Here is a 19,014-nt window from a genome sequence, read left to right as displayed (position 1 = left end):
CGCGTGTCTGCTTGGGCCTGGGTGTGTCCACGTGGCATTTCCCCAAGTTGTCACTCTTGGCTGCATGTGCATTTGTTTCGTTTCATTGCTTTGTCTGGCGTGTATTTGCTGAGTACTTACCATGCCTGGCACGGAGTTGTGTCCTGGGATAGTGACCATCAGCGAGACATGTTTACTGGCCTCCAAACGCTCAGAGCCAAGTAGGGAAACAGTACATAACCCAGAGCCGTGAGAACTGTCGTCAGGGTTGGCACAGAGAATGTGGGCGTGTCCGGCTGAGCCTGTCTCCTTGACAGGACATAGGGGTCCCAGCCCCAACAGGGCACCCAGGGTAGGCTGCTCAGGCAAATGGGACGTGTCCTCCAGGCACCCTTGACCTGACAGTGGGTTCTTCCAGGCACAGGCCCCTTGGATGTTTCTTTGATTCAATAAAGAGAGCTTTTCCCCTCCCTGCTACCCTCCCTCCGTCCATTTTTTCTTCCCAGCCCGTCCTCAAAACGGTGGAGAAAAGGGAATCCTTGGCATACTTGGCAGGAGGAGGATGTTCTTGCAAAGCAGTGGGGATACTTCCCTCTCCGGTATCACGGGTGACTTTCTGGGCCTGCTACCAGCCGTTCCCAGCTTACTGCCCCCCACCCCCACCCCCCAGCAGGCCAGATCCCGGCCCAGGCTGAGGCCCGAGGGGAAGGCCAAGGAGAAGTTCTGCCCCACCCTGGCGCAGCAGATAATTGGGTTCTGTAACACAGCAGCTGTTACAGATGCACTGACAGAAGGCTGGAGGGGAAGGTGGTCATTACACCCCGGGGGTGAGGTGTGGCATCTGGGCACCACTGGGCGGGGGTTTGCCTTGTGTATGTCAGGTGAGATGTGGGAGGAGGCTCCGCTGGGGGTCCGGTGAGGGCTCACATCTGGCCTCTGGAGTGGATGGAAGGTTTTGACCAAGTTCTGCAGAGTTAAAACAAAAAACGTTAACTTTTTTTTTAATATAAAAATAATGCATGTTCATCATAACATTTTTGAAAACCCATAAAAATAATAATTAAAAGTTTAAATTAGCCATAGGTCTACCACTTAGAAAAGACCACCATTAATCTTATAATTTATTTCCTTAGCTTAAAAAAAGAAAAACATTTCTAGTCCCTGTATAAAGTCACCCAGAAGTTGCACATCTGTGTCTTCTTTAATGTATTAACTTTTTTTTAAACGTTTTTATTTTTGAGAGAGAGAGCACAAGTGGGAGAGGGGCAGAAAAAGAGGGAGACACAGACTCAGAAGCAGGCTCCAGGCTCTGAGCTGTCAGCGCAGAGCCCGACGCGGGGCTTGAACCCGTGAGCTGCGAGATCATGACCTGAGCTGAAGTCAGACACCTAACCGACTGAGCCACCCAAGTGCCCCTCTATTAACTTTTTAATTTCTGTTTCTTTCCAGTGCCTTCATAGTTAGAAAGTTATTTCCCCATTCATGTAGATCAATTAAATATTTCTCCTATAATTTATTTCCTCTAGATTTTTTTTTCTATTTTTCTATTTTTTAAATCTGTCATCGTTTTCTCTTGCTGTGTTGTGAGTTACCATAAAGTTAGTGGCTTAAAACAGCATGCTTACTTTCTCGCAACTTCTGTGGGCGAGGGGCTAGGCCTGGCTTCGTTAGGGCTTCTGCAAGGCCAGGGCCGAGATGTTGATAAAGGCTGGGCTCTCATCCGGAGGCTTTGCAGGGAAGGGCTCACTCCCGAGCGGGCGTGGTTGGTGGTTGGAGGCAGTTCCTTCGGGGGGGTGGGATTCAGGCCCTGGCTCCTGGCTCTCTGTCCGCTAGCGACCACCCTCAGTTTTAGAGACCACCCTTGCCAAGAGGGTCTCCCAACATGGCTCCTTATTCAAAGCCACAAGGGAAAAAATCTTTAGATCAAGTCTTTTTTTAAGTTGGTTTTTAAAAAAAATTTTTTTATAGTTTATTTTTGAGAAAGAGAGCACGAGTGGTAGAGGGAAAGAGAGAGAGGGAGTAACAGAATCTGAAGCAGGCTCCAGGCTTTGAGTTGTCAGCACAGAACCTGATGCGGGGCTCAAACCCACAAACTGTGAGACCTGAGCCGAAGTCGGATGCTTAACTGACTGAGCCACCCAGGTGCCCCAGTGTTGGTTTATTTTGAGAGAGAGGAAGAGAGTGCAAGCTGGGGAGGGGCAGAGAGAAGGAGAGAGGGAATCCCAAGCAGCCTCTGAGCTGTCAGCACAGAGCCCAACACAGGGCTCGATCCCACAAACCACAGATCATGACCGGACCCGAAATCAAGAGTTGGTTGCTTAGCCACCTGAGCCCAAGTCTTAGCTAATGAAACAGAATCATGGGATTCTGTCCCCCCCCCACCCCCCGTCACCTTTGCCATAGCTTATTGGTCAGAAGCAAGTTTCAGGTCTTGCCCACACTCAAGGAGAGGGGATCACATAAGGCAGGAGCACCGGGAGGCAGGGACTGTGGGGGAGGACCTTAAAACCTGTGCCAGGTCTTCTGGAGCTCATTTTTATACGTGAGGTCAGGATGTATTTTGTTTTACTTTAAGAGCCAGTTTCCCAGTATGACTCAACAGGTGGTTGCCAGGTAGCAGGTGTGTTGGCATCACTTCTTGAAAAGGAGCCCGTGTGGGGCACCTGGGGGCTCAGGCTGAGGGCCCAACTTCAGCTCAGGTCATGATCTCACGGTTCGTGAGTTCAAGCCCCACATCAGGCTGGCTGCTGTCAGCCTGCCAGTGCAGAGCCTGCTTCAGATCCTCATTCCCCTCTCTGTCTGCCCCTTCCCCACTTGTGCTCTTCCTCAAAAAAAATATTAAAAAAAGAAAAAAAAACGGAGGCTATGTTTCTCACTTAAAATTCTCCCCTGGAAGAATTCCCACTGGTTGTGGGAACCTTGTTCTGTTCTCGGTGCGCTGAGGCATGTCCCAGAAGCTCTCCTGAGCCGCCCATAAATCCTGCACATCCCGGCTGAGTGAGGTGAGGGTCTTGGTGGTGCAGACTGGATGCTGTAATATCTGATGAGTGGGTGCTTGGGATGGAAAAGGGGAACAAATTCTTATAAGCAAATCTTGCAGCGTTGAGGTGGGTGAACCAGCCCCTTCCTGTGTTGGTTGCTGAGATTCAGTTAACTCTGTGGAGAGATGAGCCAAATCTTTAACACTTCTTTCCAGAACTAGGCAAGGACTAGGGGGGAGGGAGAGAGTCTGATCAGCCAGCTGGGAAATCTGAAGAGGGGAATCAGCAGCATCTTGATACTGGACCGTGTTGATAAGCGCATCCGGCCGCTGTGACTAGTCAGGTGATGTCTGGCGCAAGGAGGGGGGTCTGTGATGAGGTCTCCTGCCTGGGAGGGCATGGAGTTGAGCGTTCTCTTCCGTGATGGGAATGGTGCTGCAGGCGTTCCTCCTGCTGGAAGGGGCCGAGGCGGAGGCGGGACCGCCGAAACCCCTGTGGCCCATGTTGTAGGTACGAGAGAGTCACAGTGGCTTTCTAGTATTGCCACAGCAGCAGCTCTGATTCTGGGTCAGCATCTGGGGGCTAACCCTCATGGGCATCTTCCTGATGCTTCCACTGGGTGACCTGAATCATCCATGTCCGTGGCCGGATGTCCATACACCTCAGGAAGACCAAGGTTGGTTCCAGACTCCTCCGTTGGGTCTGCACTGTGGCTGTGCGGATTTGAGATGCGTGTACTTGGTGGTTCAGTCCTGCTTATAAGAGATGGAGGCCCGGATGGGTCAGCAGGTGGGCAGTGCGGGGAAGCAGGCGAATCGCTGGCTCTGCAGGCCCGGGCCTAGAAGCAGCCCTGCCTGGCTCCTCAGTCTGAGAGAAGTCACTTCGGACTCTGCTTCTCTGCAAGTGGGAGCGGTCGCACGTACTCTCGGAAGCCTTGTGGACGTCACATGAGATCGTGTGACACTCCTTACACAGCACATAGCACTAGAATGACACCTGCTACCTGTCAGGTCCTAAAGGCAGGTTAGAACAGGCCAGGATCAAGGCAGAAATCAAGCTTTGGGGCCCTGGAATGTGACTGCCTGGGATGTGGCTTTCTTGATTGTAGGCAGTGGCCCCCATGTGACTGCACCAAACCCACAGGCAGCTGCAGTTTGCTCTGATCCCGTCGGAACCTTTCACAGGAGGTCATGGCCTTGAGACTCTGGGCAGTTCAGAATGTATCATGTGGGTCGATGGGGCATGAGGCCAGCCCCTACCAGTGGGATCTCCATGTGTCCCCCACCAACACCTTCTTTTGTCTCGTTTTCCTCTGTGTGGTGGAGGCTGGGAACTGTGAGGTTTCTGGTAGAATGTTCCAGATGTCCATTCACCCTAGCATCCCAGAGTAAAGAGGCTGGCCCTGCCTGGAGCAGGGGTGGGAGCTGGGCCTGGGGCAGTGGGGACTACAGACTCAGGAAGAACGGAGCTCATGGCCAAGAGGGAGGAGATTCCAAAGGGGTGACCTCTTTTGCCAGGTCCCGGCAGCTGTCAGAACTGGGGTCAGGAGTCAGGGCCAGGTGCTGGAGAGAGAGAAGGCAGAGCAGTAGGAAGGCAGGTGGGAGGGAAAGAGGGTGGAGGCAGCTGCCAGTCAGCTGGGAGGGGGCACCTCGTGGAGGTGGGGGCTCAGGGAACCCACTGTGGGGCCCGTGTGTGCCTATGCCGTCCCTGACCACTGCCGCCCCGCCTCTCGTCCTCCAGACCAAGCTCCTGACCCAGTATGTGCTGAGTCTGGCCAAGTACGACCAGAACTACGACATCCGTGACCGAGCGCGTTTCACCCGGCAGCTGATCGTCCCCTCGGAGCAGGGCGGGGCCCTGAGCCGCCACGCCAAGAAGCTCTTCCTGGCACCCAAACCAGCACCAGTGCTGGAGTCATCCTTCAAAGGTGGGCGCTGAAGTCAAGGGTAACCTTTGGGGACAGAGGTCGGGGGGAAGGAGGGGAACTGGCCAGGACCCCAGACCCAGCTCTTCCCCCTGAGGTCCCAGTCTTAGCCAGACATCAGGACTTAGTGAGAAATGCCAGGCTCCGCCCCCCAGCCCACCCCTCGTGTAGCACCTGGGACTTGCTCACCGGTTCCCCACCCCCACCAGCATCATCTTACCTGAGTCCCTGCTCTCCCAACCAGCATGGCCCTGCTCCTCTCTTGTCTGCCCCCCCTCCCTGAGCCAGCACTATGTATCAAGATTTAAATTCCAAGGACCCCGGAAGGCAGGAAGTCAAACTGCCTTCCAAGGAGAGGCGTATGTCTGTAAGAGCCCTGGGACGGAAGCTGCCAGCGCTCCGGGCTGTCCCTGGAGCCCGGCCCGAATGCCGGGCCTTCGGTCTCGGCTCTGTCCTTGGGCTCGTGTCCTGTGACGGGGGCCCTGAGAGAGGCTGGGAGGGGACAGTCCCCCAGGTGGCTCCCTGGGCCTCGGAATCGACCCAGGAGTGGAGCCTTCCTTCACAAAGCTCGATTCTCCTGGGTGTTTTTTTGTTCATTTTTTTTTTTTCTTCCCTGGACCTCAGGAGTAGGGAGATTCTGAGCGATGGGGCAGATTTAACTGTTTCCTGGGAAGGAGGAAGTCCCTTTCTCCTCCCCAACCCCATCCCCACTCACGAGTCTCCAATACCACGGGCTGGACCTCTGGCCTTGACTCCTCACTCCCATTCAGAGTGCTCACCCCTCCCACAGGGTCCGGAGCCTGACCAGGCATGCCTCCCCTTCCTGCCCCAGCCCGGCCAGCATCTTCTCCCCAGTCACTGGCCTCTTATATGTAGGCCTCCCCGCTGAGCCTGGCCGTGCTGAGGCCCACGGCCCCCACTGCCTTGGAGGAGAAGCCACACTCACCTGTCTGCCTCCCCCTTAGGCAGAACCAAGCAGATGGGCCTGCAGCCTCTCTCCGGAGCCCCCCTGCCCTCCCCCGCGGTCCCACCGGCCCCCATCCCTCAGCCCCTGCTTGAGCCAGGCTGGACAACCTTATCTTCGGGCATGTGGACCTAAAGGTGTCCCCAGAGTGGAGGAACCCATACAGGACACACGCACGCCTTCTGTCTACCTGATAGGGGATCCCAACCAGAATCACACCCCCACCTGGGAGACAACCCCCAGGGCATTTCCTAATGCCCACCCTTGGCCTGACCTCTAACCCTGCCCCCAGACCGGGACCACTTCCAGCTGGGCTCACTGTCCCACCTGCTCAATGCCAAGGCCACAGGCTACCAGGAGCTCCCAGACTGGCCAGAGGAGGCTCCAGACCCATCTGTGCGAAATGTGGAGGTCAGCAGGGTGAAGGGTTCAATTTGTGTGTGTGGCTGGGGGGGGCACAGATGGGGCCCAGCCCTCCTGACACCCTCCCCCCATGCAGGAAGAAGACCTGTCCCTTATCGAGACCCACGTGGGCCTGTTGGGCGAATACATGGAGGTCCCCCTGCCTATGTGCCGTGTGCCCCCTGCTCGGTGTGCAGTGCTCTCTCCTGCACCCTGTGCTGCCCCGTCCCCTCCCCGTGTGTGAGCAGCATCTCCTCCCCCTCATCCTTCCATCTCAGAGATGGGGCCAAGTAGGGCCCAAGAGGCAGGGTGAGAGGCAGAGGCCTGGTGCTTTCCTTCCTCCTCCCCAGCCGTGAGTTCATGCTCCTCTCGCCCCTCCCCCATTCCCAGGTACCAGAATGGACCAAGTGCTCCAATCGAGAGAAGAGGAAGGAGAAGGAGAAACCCTTCTATTCTGACTCAGAGGGGGAGTCAGGCCCCACAGAGTCTGCAGACAGTGGTGAGGAGAGAGCAGAGCCGGGGACTCTGCATGCCTCACACAGCCTCATGTGCCCACAGGGTTGCGCACTGGCTTGTGTGCGCCTGGACATGAGTCGGTGGACCTGAGCGATTGTGTGTCCCCCGTGGGTCCACCTGTGTCCTGGTTGGTGCGGTTGGCATATGGGGCCAGGGGCAGCTCAGGGCGTTGCAGCTTCAGTGCTGAGTCAGGCTAGGACCCCAGGGCACCTGCTCTGGACCGAGGAGGTCTGCACACAGCGGGAGGCCTGAAACGATTCCTCCGCAGATCCCGAGTCCGAGAGTGCCTCGGACAGTAAGAGCAGCAGCGAGAGCGGCTCCGGGGCGTCCAGCAGTGAGTCTGATAGTGAAGACCAGGAGGAGGAGAAAGGGAGGAGCAGCGAGAGGTAAGAGGGGAGCCTTCCAGGTGGCTGGGGCTGGGGGCTGGGGGTCTCCTCTGGAAAAGGAGGGGGAATGCTCAGCCTTAGCCACTCTTAAGAGCCCCTGATCTGATGGGGCCTGCAGACCCCTAGTGCACTCCCAGGATGACTGCTGTGGCTGGCTGCAGGGGTCTCTGTGCTGGGCCAGGCCTCATGGGAGCAGTGGGGAGAAGCGCTGGGGGGCCAGGGACCCAGGCCTGTTTAAAACTCTCACTGGGACCCAGACACAGGAGCCCAGCTGTGCCCTACTGGCTCAAGCCCCCTCCCGTCCCCCCACTTTCCCGGGCTTTTCCTTCTCTTCTGTGAGGTAAGAGCAGGTGTGTCCAGGCCAGGCTTGAGCCCCATCTGCCTGCTCTCCTCCAGTGAACAGAGTGAGGAGGAGGGTGAGAAGAGGAAGATGAAGAAGAGGAAGAAGGTGCCTGAGGGACCTGAGGGAGAAGGTTCATCCTCAGAGGAGGACAGCGATTCCAGCAGCGGCTCATCAGAGTCGGAGAGAACATCAGAGACGGAGGAGGAGCAGGCAGAACCTGCCTCTTGGAGGAAAAAAACAGTGCGAGCCTTGGGGCAGGGAGGGGGGTGGGCCCATGGGCCAGGGGCTTTCCCACATCCTGAGGGGAGCCTGTCATCCCGTACCGTCTAGAAGAGACCATGGCATCGTCTACCCGACCCAGACCAAGCCAGGTGTTCTCCTGCACCTGCATCCCATTTTTCTCTTTCAGCCTCCCAGTGGCAAGAGTGCCCCGGTAGCCAAGGAGATCTCTCTGCTTGACCTAGAGGATTGTGAGTTTGGGTAGAAGTCACTGGGGGAAGAGCTTGGGGAGGTAGCTTAGGAAGGTCCATAGGAGCTCTGGATTAGGTTCCCAAGGCTCCGGGGCAGGGGGAACAGACAGAACACACTCTTGGGTCCGAGAGGGCAGCAGGACAGCTGCACTAGGTGTTGGGTTGGGATGTAAGGGCCAATATTCCCAGTAAGAGCCCCCAGGGTGCCATGTGCTTCACTGTCCATGGTGCTGAACCATCTGCCTCCCTGAGCTTTGGGTTCCCTGCTCAATCCAAGCCAAGTCCACATCGCCTCCCTCATCATAGCCTTCCTCATCTGCTCCCACAGTCACCCCTCCCAGTGTCCAGCCTGTATCTACCCCCACAATCGTGTCCACCAGTCTGGCTACTGACCTGGAGGGCCTGACGCTCACAGACTCCCCACTGGTGCCCTCGGTGAGTGGGATGGGGGAGGGGCACGTGTCTGGGGTGCATCTTACAGTGTGGATTTGTGTGTGGGTTTGTGTGATGTAGGGGATAGCTTTTAGTCCCCTTTGCTGGGTGACCCCAGGTGAGGACAAGGCAGAGACAGGCTCTCTCCTTGTTCGTTTCCATACTGTCCCTCCTCCCCCTCCAGCTGCTGAGTCCAGTGTCAGGCGTTGGGAGGCAGGAGCTGCTCCACCGTGTAGCCGGCGAGGGGCTGGCTGTGGACTACACCTTCAGTCGCCAGCCTTTCTCTGGGGACCCCCATATGGTATCTGTGCACATCCACTTCTCCAACAGCTCTGAGACCCCCATCAAGGGCCTGCACATAGGCACCCCCAAACTGCCTGCTGGCATCAGCATCCAGGAGTTTCCTGAAATCGGTACGGAGGGCCTTGGACATGCTAGAGAAGGGGGCTCCTTGACAGCCTCAGTCTTTCTGTGGCTGCTGATGCCCTCTCTGTGCCAGGCCAGGCCATGAGGGCACAGAGAGGGCATCTAACATGATAGCGCCCTTGTAGACAATACAGACTAGGAACCCAGCATGTCTGTATCAGGGCAGGTGCCCGAGGCAGATATTGGCCTTGGTTGTTTCAGGACTGACTTACATGGGGTGAGGGTGGGTGGGGAAAGGGTTTTCAGGAGAAAACCAAGAAATATCTCCAGGGACCCAGAAGGCTGGGAGCACATAGAGGGGTGGTCAGCTCTGGCAGTGGAGGGGAGAATGGAGCTGGGTTCCAGACCTGTCAGGTGACAGTGTCTCTCCCGGTCCCTCTTTCCGTGTTTCATACCACTGCAGAGTCCCTGGCACCTGGAGAATCTGTCACTGCTGTGATGGGCATTAATTTCTGTGATTCAACCCAGGCAGCCAATTTCCAGCTGTGGTGCGTATCCAACTCAGGGAGGGCGTGGGAGGGCGGGCTGGGGAGAGGAGGGAGCAGAATGTCAGGGACACATCGGACCTGCTCAGTTCAGAAGCCATTGCAAGCCCTCAGATCTTCTCTCTCTCTATTGCCTCCAAAGTGGGAGGTGAGGGGAAGAGATGCCTCATTTCATTTCCTCTCCCTCCATTTCCTCCCCGCCCCCTTCCCAGCACCCAAACCCGGCAGTTCTACGTCTCCATTCAGCCACCCGTTGGGGAGCTGATGGCTCCTGTGTTCATGAGCGAGAATGAGTTCAAGAAGGAACAGGGTGAGTGCTCCCCAGGGTGGACAGGGAGGGGCTCAGCACCGCCCAGGGGGACCCAGGAAGCTCACGGCTCAGTCATACTGGAGGAACCTCAGCATCTTCGGAGCTTGTGCCTCCAGCACAGGCTTCGCAGAGGGTGGGTCGCCTCAGTGAGGCTTTGGAGAGAGTGGGACTCAGCCAGGCGGAAAATTCTAGGCCAGCATTTGTTCCAGCTTGGGGAAAGAGCACGTGTACGTGTTGGTGGAAGTTTGCAGGAAGTGAGGAGGAAGACGGTTTGGTTTGGAGCTGAGGAGTCCATAGCACAGAGAAGGAGTGAGAACAAAGCTGAAAATGAGATGTTGGGCTCAGTTTCTGGAAGCCTCGAATGCTGTGCTAAAGGACTTCAGTCCCAGAATCTCAGAGCTGGAAGGAGTCAGCCAGGTTATCGGGTCCACCTCCGCTGTTAGAGTTTAGGACTTCATTTGACTTCACTTTCTTAACAGTGCAGAGGTCGCTGAAGGTGTCTGAGGAAGGGGCCAGCTTCTGCCTCTGCCTCAGCAAGGGGAACCCAGCAGCACCCACAGCTGCCTAGACCGGATGGGGGAGCCTGCAGAGGGGAACAGAGGCGGGGCAGCTGAGGTGGGAGGGACGCAGGGCTTCGTGAGTCCTGGCTTGAAATTCTGACTGCGCCACTCACTTGGTGCGTGACCTGGGCCTAAATTCTGTGACTGCTTATAAGGCTGTTGCAGTAGATGTGGTGAGGAGAGGGTGGGAAACGGAATGAGAGCCACAGCAGGGGGAACGCAGAGGCTGGGGTGGGGAGGGGGGAGGGGGGAGCCACGAGCAGCTGTCCCGAGGAGGAGGAGAGGCAGGCAGGTGAGGAAGGCAGGAAGAACTCCAGTGTCCTTCTCCTAGACCGGGAGTCGGCGAACTATTTTTCCTGTAACGGGCCAGAAAGCAAACGTTTTGGGCTTTGCTGGGCCACGTGATCTCTGCTACACTCACTCGGCTCTGTTCACACAAAACGGCCCCAGACGACGTGTAAATGAGTGAGCGTGGCTGCATTCCAGTACAAGTCTATTCAGGGACACTTAAATTTGAATTTCACATAATTTTCATAGGTCATGAAATATTAATCTTTTGACTCCCTCCCCCCCCAATGTTTTAAAAATATAAAAACCGTGGGCTGTACAGCTGGGAGGCCGGACTGGCCCGTGGTCTGTAACGTGCCGAGCCCCCGGTCTGGAAGGAGGAGGAATGGGTTAGGCAGGGGAGGAGAGAAGACCATGGGTGGTTTCAGGTGAGAGGAGTGTGAGGTGCATTTGGGAAATTCAGGAGGAAGGTGTTTAATAAGCAACTGCGGGCGTGCCCTATAAACACCGCTAGGCCGGAGTCATGGGGACCGAGGTGATGGAAGTGATAGCCAAAGCTGTGAGCATGAGTCAGATCCCCCTGAGAGAGAGAGACGGGTGGGCAGATAAGCAGGCCAGGAACTTCCTCATGGGAAACGTGCATTCTTCTGAGAAGGAGGAGGGGAGGGATGAGAGAAGGAAGGGAGTAAGAGGTGGAAGGGGAACCGGGAGAGACGAGAAGGCACAGGAGTGCTCTGGGGTGGCCTCCAGGCCAGGACGACCCGACACCTTCAGCTCCGGCGGGTAGGAGGCTGCTGCCCACAGCAGAGAGCAGGCCATCGCGAACGGGAGACAGGGGCCATCTGGAGCGGATTGGAGGAGGCCCGGGTTTGAGGAAACGGAGTCCTCTTTGGAGGACTTCGGCCATGAGTGGGAGGGATGCGTGGCATTGACATAATGATGGAGTCTTGCTTCCGGGAGGGGGATTTTTAGGGACTTGGAGACTTGGACATGGTGGGTGTGAGGGATGGGGCAAGGATATAGGAATGAGGAGGGGCGGGGGGCCGCAGGAGAGGGATGTCCATTCTCAGGAGGAGGAGAGGAAGGGGGAGGCAGCAGGGAGAGGACAGAGGGGCTGAAGAGAGGGCGGCAGGAGGCCAGACAGCCGGTGTCACGCAGCTGGCCTAGAGGGTGTGAGTGGAGAGGAGAGGTCAGCCCTGTAGAGGGAGGGGGTGTAAGTGTCTGGGGGCTTTAGGAGCCCTGGCCAGGGACGGAGCTGCGGCTTCAAGCTCCTCTTCAAGCTGACTGGCCACCATGTCCACTGGCCCCTCCCTCCCAAGGGGATGGTAGCCCGGATGTCTGACGGTGGGGAAGTGCTGGATCAGTCTTTGGTCAACAACGTGGATGGAGCCCTGGGTGGGGTGGCATGTGGGAAGGCTGGCTTCCTGACGGAGGGTGTGGTGTGGGAGGAAGGTAGCCCCTGCTCAGGACAGAGAGAGAGTCAGACCTGCTCTTAGTGGGAGACCTGTCTGACCTGAGAAGAACATGCTGGTGAGGATGCTCAGTGGCCAGACCCAGGTGCCAGCCCCTGGGCCCAGTGTGACCTCTGCCCCCAGGGAAGCTGACAGGCATGAGTGAGATCACAGAGAAGCTCACACTGCCGGACGCCTGTCGGAGTGACCACATCGTGGTGCAGAAAGTGACTGCCATCGCCAACCTGGGTCGTGTCCCTTGTGGGACATCTGATGAGTACAGGTACAGAGCCCCCAGCAGCAGGGAAGAGATGGGCTTTGGGGGACGCCTGCTCTGCAGGAGGGCCCCATGCCCAAAGGCTGAGTCCCCTCCTCTGCCCTCACCACAGATTTGCGGGGAGGACGCTGACCAGCGGGAGCCTGGTCCTGCTGACCCTGGACGCCCGGCCCACCGGGGCCGCGCAGCTGACCGTCAACAGTGAGAAGATGGTGATCGGCACCATGCTGGTGAAGGACGTGGTGCAGGCTCTGACCCAGTGATCCCGAGGGCTGGGACCTCTCCGACCCCTGCTTCTCTCTCCCTCACGACACGTGGGCTGTCAGCCACCTCTCATTCCTCGCTCTCTCATAGCAGATCCTCATGCCAGATAGCTTCCAGGGGGCCACCTGCCCTCTGTCATTTCCAGGCTCCCCGCAGCGGCCTCCCTGTGGGTCCCCCGGCGGCCTGTGCGGGGGGAGCCTCCCTTCCGTCTTCCCGGCTTCCTGTAGCTATTTCTGCAGCAACGTCCCAATAAAATGTCTTCTCCCCACACGTTGGCTCAGCTCTCCTTCCTTCTGGGTTCCGTCTGAGGAGATCCAGGGGAGACAGCGGCTAAGTGTGACCGTGTGATCCTTGTGAAAGATCACTACTGACTCCCTAGGGATGGCTGTGATGGACTCTCGTAGGTGACTCTGGTTGGACCGCAAGGTGACCGTCCCTGCGTCCCCAGGCATGTGTATGGAAGAGACATCTGAGCAGGGATGGGGAGGCCAAGCCGGAAGAGCCTCTTGGTCCTGCAAAAGCAAGGTCTCTTCTGTGACTATCGGTCCCCCTGGGTTCCCCTCCTGGGCTTCTGGGGGGGGGGACTCGTAATGTGGGGGACTCCCCAGGCACAGGTGTGAGGGCCAGAATATGTCAACTACGGAGCGGCCCCCTTGCTGGGGGGTGACCCAGCCCGCCCGCCCGGAAGCGGACGAACAGGAGAGAGATGGGGGGTGCTTCTCAAACAGCCCTGCATCAGACCGCCTGCGGGTTTCTTAAACACGCGGGTTCTGATCAGTGTCTGTGGTGGGCCTTTCTGTTTAAATGTTTATTTTTGAGAGAGAGCGCACATGCGTGGGTGGGGGGAGTGCAGAGAGAGAGGGAGACAGGATCTGAGGCAGGCTCTGCGCTGACAGCAGAGAGCAGGATGGGGGGTCGAACTCACGAACCCTGAGATCATGACCTGAGCTGAAGTTGGATGCTCAACCGATGGAGCCCCCCAGGCGCCCCGAGATTCCGTATTTCTAACAGGCCCCAGTGGCAGATGCTGTCGCTCTGAGGACACACATGCACGGTGAGGATGAGAGCCCCGGCCCCTGGGACAAGCCTTCCGGAGGTGGTGGTGAGGGTCAGGGCCCTCCTAAGGCCTTTCCTGGTGAGGAGGGAGGCTCAGCAAGCGGCTGCTCCCCAAGGTGTAGAAAATAACACAGCATGTGTTCCAACCACCACCACGGCAACAAAAAGAAAGCGTCTGTGATCATTAAATTTCAGAATAATGGATTTAAGGGAAACAACTTTATTTCCCACAGGCCTTCTCAGAGCCTTCTCACATGCTGATTTGCATTGTGACCTATCCATCCCCCAAACGGGCCAGGGCAGTGTTACCCAAACTTGGTTCTGACTGTGGAACCCTTTCCCTGCAGAACATCTTGACTGCCCGGGTTACAACACACTCGAATGATAGTTTGAGACGTCATGCCTCAGCTTCTGATCCTCTGTGACTCAGACTTGTCCCCCCACCCCCCATACCTCCTCACAGCCCTGTCACTGAAGCGTCCCTGAGCGAGGCTCTGCAGGGTAGAGACAGGTGCGGCAGGTGTGCCTTCCTCTCCTAGGGGACACCTCTGCCTCTGTCTCTGGGGACTTGCAGGGCTCCGTGGCACCAGACAGCAGCTGCAGCCTCTGCTCCTTGAGGAGCCTTGGAGCCCCACGGTCTCCCTGGGGTCATTGTTTTTGTCACTGCAGGTTTGGAGACGGGACCCATCTGCCAGTCGAGGGCCACTCGAGTGGTCCACTTGTTCTCACTTTCGTCTCTGAATCAGCACCGCCCGCAGTGTAAGAAGGCGAGAGCAGATTCCCGAGGAATTTGAACAGGGACCATCAGACAACGGCCCCCAGCTGGACTCTGTAGGAGCCAGAAGTTCGTGAGGTGACCCCCCGGCCCCCCTCCAGGAGCTCACAGCCAGGGCTCCCACAGCCTCCGAGAAAGGGGACCTCGAACCCTGGGTGAGAGTCCCAGATGCTGGAGCTTTTGGTCCCGGCCCCGTGCTGGCTTCTCCGGAGCGTGTCCCAGGCTGTGGGGTTAGCAACCACACACCTGCCCACCCCACCCCTCCCGGTGCCTGGAGAACAGAGGGTGGCAGTGGCTCAGGAAGCATGCTTGTCTTCTGTCTGGGATCTGGGAGGAAGCAAGACACATATGTCCCTGTCTGTATTTTTATAAGACTGTTGTAAAAATACTGTTTTAAAAAATGTAAATGGAAGTATAATATTCATGTCGAAAATCGTACAGATCACAAGTGTGCAGTTTGGTGAGTCTTCCTGGAATGAATACCGTGTAAACAAGAGACTGAGGGTGACGGCACCCCCATCTCGGGCTTCCTTCCAGTTTGGGTCAGTGTTTTATTTCGCTCCGAGATCACAGAGCTCCGAGACGATCCGACACCGGACCCCAGTTGTTGGCGGGATCCTGGAAGGCCAGCATAGACTTGGGTCTGGCGGTGCCAGTGTGCTGGCGTGGGCTGCTCTCTCGGGCTACGAGGGTGTGTGAGAATAAGGGGAATAAGCAGGACTGTCTTCTTGCTTTAACTGAGGGAAAACGAGAGGGAGCAGCTCTGGGAAAGAAGGAACTCTTCAGGGATTGGCCAAGGTGACCTCGATCTACGCCTGTACGGGCCAGAGCCCCAGCACTTGCACCTGCAGAGGGAAGGCTGGGAGGAAGGGCGGGTGGGGGAGGTTGAGGTGTGGTCCTCTTTCCCAGGGTGAGGCCAGCCTGCGCCCCAGGGGTCCTGACAAGAGCGGCCGCATCCTCCCAAGTAAATCCTTAAACATCTGGGTTTCCGTAGCTGGAAACCAAGCACGGCCTCCCAGGTTCTCACGGTGCCCGTGAGCTGAGACTCCAGGCATCTCTGACCCGTTTACAAGCGTCGCGGGACAACCAGCCCTCAGTGGGGTCGGTGGGGCTCTGACCTCTAGGAAGGCCCCCAGGGAGCCCTGCTTCTGGGCATCCTCGCCCTCGGTCTGTCCCCTCCTACATGTCATCAGGCTCCGCGTGCCCGCGGGATGCTGCCGCCGTGGTGGGACGTCCTTCTGACAGGTCCCCGCACCTCCATCCCCGCATCCGGCTCCATCTGGCCGTTTGCTCTGGAGAGGGCCGGGTGCGTGTCTGGAGCTAAAGCCAGCGGCCCTGCGGCCCTGCGGGGAGATCCACGTGACGGGGGACTGAGGCTGTGCCGGCCGACTGAGCAAGCCGAGAGGCAGACCTTGCAGCCCCGGCACCGCTTCCGGTGCCGATGCCTGCGGTGCTGGCGGCCAGCCCAGCCGCACCCCCGGAGTGGGGGTGGGGGTCCTGAGCCTGCACCACCCGGCTGAGTCAGCCTCGGATTCCCAGCCCGCAGGAAGCGTTGGAGGCCAGACAGGCCTGTTGTTTCAAGCTGTTTAGTTCGGGGGTTGACTTCACAGCCACAGACAAAGACAATCCAGCCCCCTGACCCATCTCCGAAGGTGCTGGAAAAGTCCCTAGAGGTGGCCGGGTGGCCGGGCTTCAGCCTTCCAAGCGCTTTGCTCCGACAGTCAGTGTCAGTGCTGTGCCCAGAGCGGGCTCACACTGGCTCAGAGCACGGACTGTCACGCCTCCAGGGATTCTGTGGTGTCACGCTGGTAGTTTGAAATCAGCTGTGGTGGGAATATTTACCGCAGAAATAGGTGAATGCTGCAGATTGCTCCCTTCCCCACGGCCAAGTGTCAGACATCTGCCAGCATACCACTGCCTTTAATAATCTCTGTCCTTTACTGCTTAAAAAAAGTGAAATATATATATGTATATGTTTATTTTTGAGAGAAAGAGCACAAATAGGGAGAGGCAGAAAGGGAGAGAGACACAGATTCTCAAGCAGGCTCCAGGCTCTGAGCTGTCGGCACAGAGCCCAACGCAGGGCTAAAACTCGTGAACCACGAGATCATGACTTGAGCCAAAACTGGATGATCAACCGACTGAGCCACCCAGGTGCCCCCCAAAACTGTGATATTTAAAGACTAAAATAACAACCACTAGTGCGGTGATTCCTGGGCTTAAGGACTAAAGGATTTACCAATCCAGGCCATACTCCTCATGCTCATTTCACACACTCTTCCCCCTCACCTATTTGGAATTTTCCATTTATCAATGCCATGCATTTTTCTAATACTTTTACTACATATGATACATCCCTCAACAACATATGATATGGTACTTTGTGATAACAGTATACTACGTTTTTTTATGTTTATTCATTTTGAGAGAAAGAAGAGAAGAGAGAGAGAGAGAAAACAAGCAGGTGAAGGGCAGAAGGAGACAGAATCCCAAGCAGGCTTCACACCATCAGCACAGAGCCTGATGCAGGTCTCAAACTCATGAACCATGAGATCATGACCTGAGCGGAGATCAAGAGCTGGACACTTAATCAACTGAGCCACCCAGGCTGAGCCCCTAAATTTTTACATACATGGTATCATAAAGTATGTATGTATCCTCCTGCCTCCTGCTTTTTTCACTCAGTATTATTTCTGAGTTGTTTCTGTTGCTATAGTAGGCTTTATCTCATTTACTTTTACTTATATATAATATTCTATTGTATGACTATACCACAATTTATTGGTCCACTCTCCTGCTGGTGAGCATTTAAGGTGGTTATTTTATTTTTGCAACTATACATAATTCAGCTATTGGCATTTTTACTCATGTCTCCTTTAACACATGCAAATGTTTCTCTACATATTTCCCTAGGAGTAGAATCACTGGGTCACAGAGCTTACACACCTGCAGCTTCACGAATCACCGGAGGAGCTATACTGCACATCAAGAATGGTCACGAGTCCCCAAACTGGAAACAACTCAAATACCAGACAAGAGGAGAATGGAGAAACAAATTCAGTATATCCGTACCATACCATGGAATACTACTTAACAAGAGTACTGAACCACTGCCACATGCGACCACATGTGTGAATCTCACAGATAGCAGATTGCGTGAAAGAGGCCAAATGCTAATATGAAGTTCTACGACAGGCAGAACGAATGTCAGGGAGTCAGTAAGAATAATAGTTACCTCAAGGAGGGAGGTATAAAGGGGGAAGAGCATGATGTAACCATATGGGGTTCTATGAAGATACGATGCCTCGATGTGGGGGATAGTGACCTGTATATATGTGTGTAAAACATTACCGAGCTGTAAACCTAAGATTTATGATTCCATACTGTATGTGTTATCCCTCAATTCAAAACGTAGAAAATAAAAAAAAATCAAAGTTGGGGAGCCAGTTTACACCCTCACTGGTGATGATCTTGCTACTGAGATAGACTTCATTTTGTCTGTGTGAGAGGTGTGAACATAACTACTGTGGTTTCATTTGCATTTCCCTGGTTACTGCTGAGGGCACACATCAGTGATTGTTTGTTGGCCATTTGGGCTTCCAGTTTCTGCCCATTGCCTGTTCCCATCTTTTGTCCATTTTTCTATAAGGTTATCTTTTTTCCTCATTGACTGTAGAAGTACTTATGTATTCTAGAAACTAGTCCTTTATAGATCTCACATTGTAAATATCTTCTTCAAGTCTAGGACTTCTTTTTTAATTAAAAAAAATCTTTTGTTAAATCAAGATTTTAAATCCCAATGTGGCCACATTTATCAATATTCCTTTATGTCCTGTTCTTTTTGTTTCTTATTGACAAAATTCACCCATACTCTGACGTAATAAAATATTCTAATATTTTTTTCTAGAAAATTTCCAAGTAATGCCTTTTAAATTTGTATCTTTAACCCACTTTAAATTTGCATTTGTATATGATGAAAGGAGGGGCTGATCCACATTTTAAAATCCCGCTTTAAAAGACATAAACAAAAACAACAACAACAACAAAGAGCGTGGTTTCTCCCGCACAGAGCTTGGGAAAAGTCTAGCAGAGGCCCTGTGTGCTTACATTACTCTGTGGTCTTGAGTTCCTAAGTAAATCCCCCTCCTGATCTTTTCAACCAGAAAATTTATGTTCTCCCAGCTGTCTTGTCTTCTTTCAGCTCTCTGCCTGCTGTGGGAGCACCGAGCACCTAAGCATAAACAAGGCTGCAGGGCCCCTCCTATCTTCCCAGTACACGCATTTAAAACTTAGTCCAGCCGATTACCGTTATGCTTAAAACCTGTATTGTAAATCTTGGGCTTGACTGCAGAGCCGGTGCCAGGCATAGCTAGGCTCAAAAGGCTTTTGTCGACTCGGAGAATGGATAATGCTGCCTATTTGTTCCTGCTACTTCTGCCAGCGACCAGCTGTGGGGACTTGACCCGAGTCATTTAGTATCTCCACCTCTGCTGCTTTCCACACCCCACCCTGTGGACTGTGGACATCTTCTAGTCGGAGGTACTGTTCTTCCTGTTCTACCTGCGGGCATGGCCAAGTGTGGGCAGGGAGCACAGGGGCACAGCCACACCTGAGGCCATGATGGCATTTTGACTTCGCCACCCCTTCCTCTACCATGCAGAGGTCCCTGGGGTCAGTCTGAAGGAAGTGCAGACACAAAGGTGCTGGAAATCTTGTTCTCCTCTG

General features: G+C 55.2%; 1 protein-coding gene across 1 annotated transcript in view; it reads left to right on the top strand.

Moving 5' to 3' along the window:
- The window catches only part of AP3B2 (adaptor related protein complex 3 subunit beta 2), a 36,614-nt gene extending 23,886 nt beyond the window's left edge, over window positions 1–12,728 (top strand). Inside the window, exons 16-27 of the mRNA XM_029952303.1 lie at window positions 4,701–4,887; window positions 6,141–6,259; window positions 6,641–6,749; window positions 7,035–7,152; window positions 7,549–7,735; window positions 7,905–7,965; window positions 8,294–8,400; window positions 8,582–8,810; window positions 9,227–9,311; window positions 9,521–9,618; window positions 12,062–12,200; window positions 12,307–12,728. Coding sequence (XP_029808163.1) covers window positions 4,701–4,887; window positions 6,141–6,259; window positions 6,641–6,749; window positions 7,035–7,152; window positions 7,549–7,735; window positions 7,905–7,965; window positions 8,294–8,400; window positions 8,582–8,810; window positions 9,227–9,311; window positions 9,521–9,618; window positions 12,062–12,200; window positions 12,307–12,457 — 1,590 coding nt within the window. The 3' untranslated portion in view covers window positions 12,458–12,728. The remainder of the gene's footprint in view (window positions 1–4,700; window positions 4,888–6,140; window positions 6,260–6,640; window positions 6,750–7,034; window positions 7,153–7,548; window positions 7,736–7,904; window positions 7,966–8,293; window positions 8,401–8,581; window positions 8,811–9,226; window positions 9,312–9,520; window positions 9,619–12,061; window positions 12,201–12,306) is intronic.
- The last annotated feature ends 6,286 nt before the right edge of the window (window positions 12,729–19,014 follow it).

The sequence above is a fragment of the Suricata suricatta genome, chromosome 9, assembly GCF_006229205.1.
Source record: "Suricata suricatta isolate VVHF042 chromosome 9, meerkat_22Aug2017_6uvM2_HiC, whole genome shotgun sequence".
NCBI lineage: Eukaryota > Metazoa > Chordata > Mammalia > Carnivora > Herpestidae > Suricata > Suricata suricatta.
Note: the sequence above shows the minus strand (reverse complement) of the source record. Positions and strands in the feature narration are given on the sequence as shown.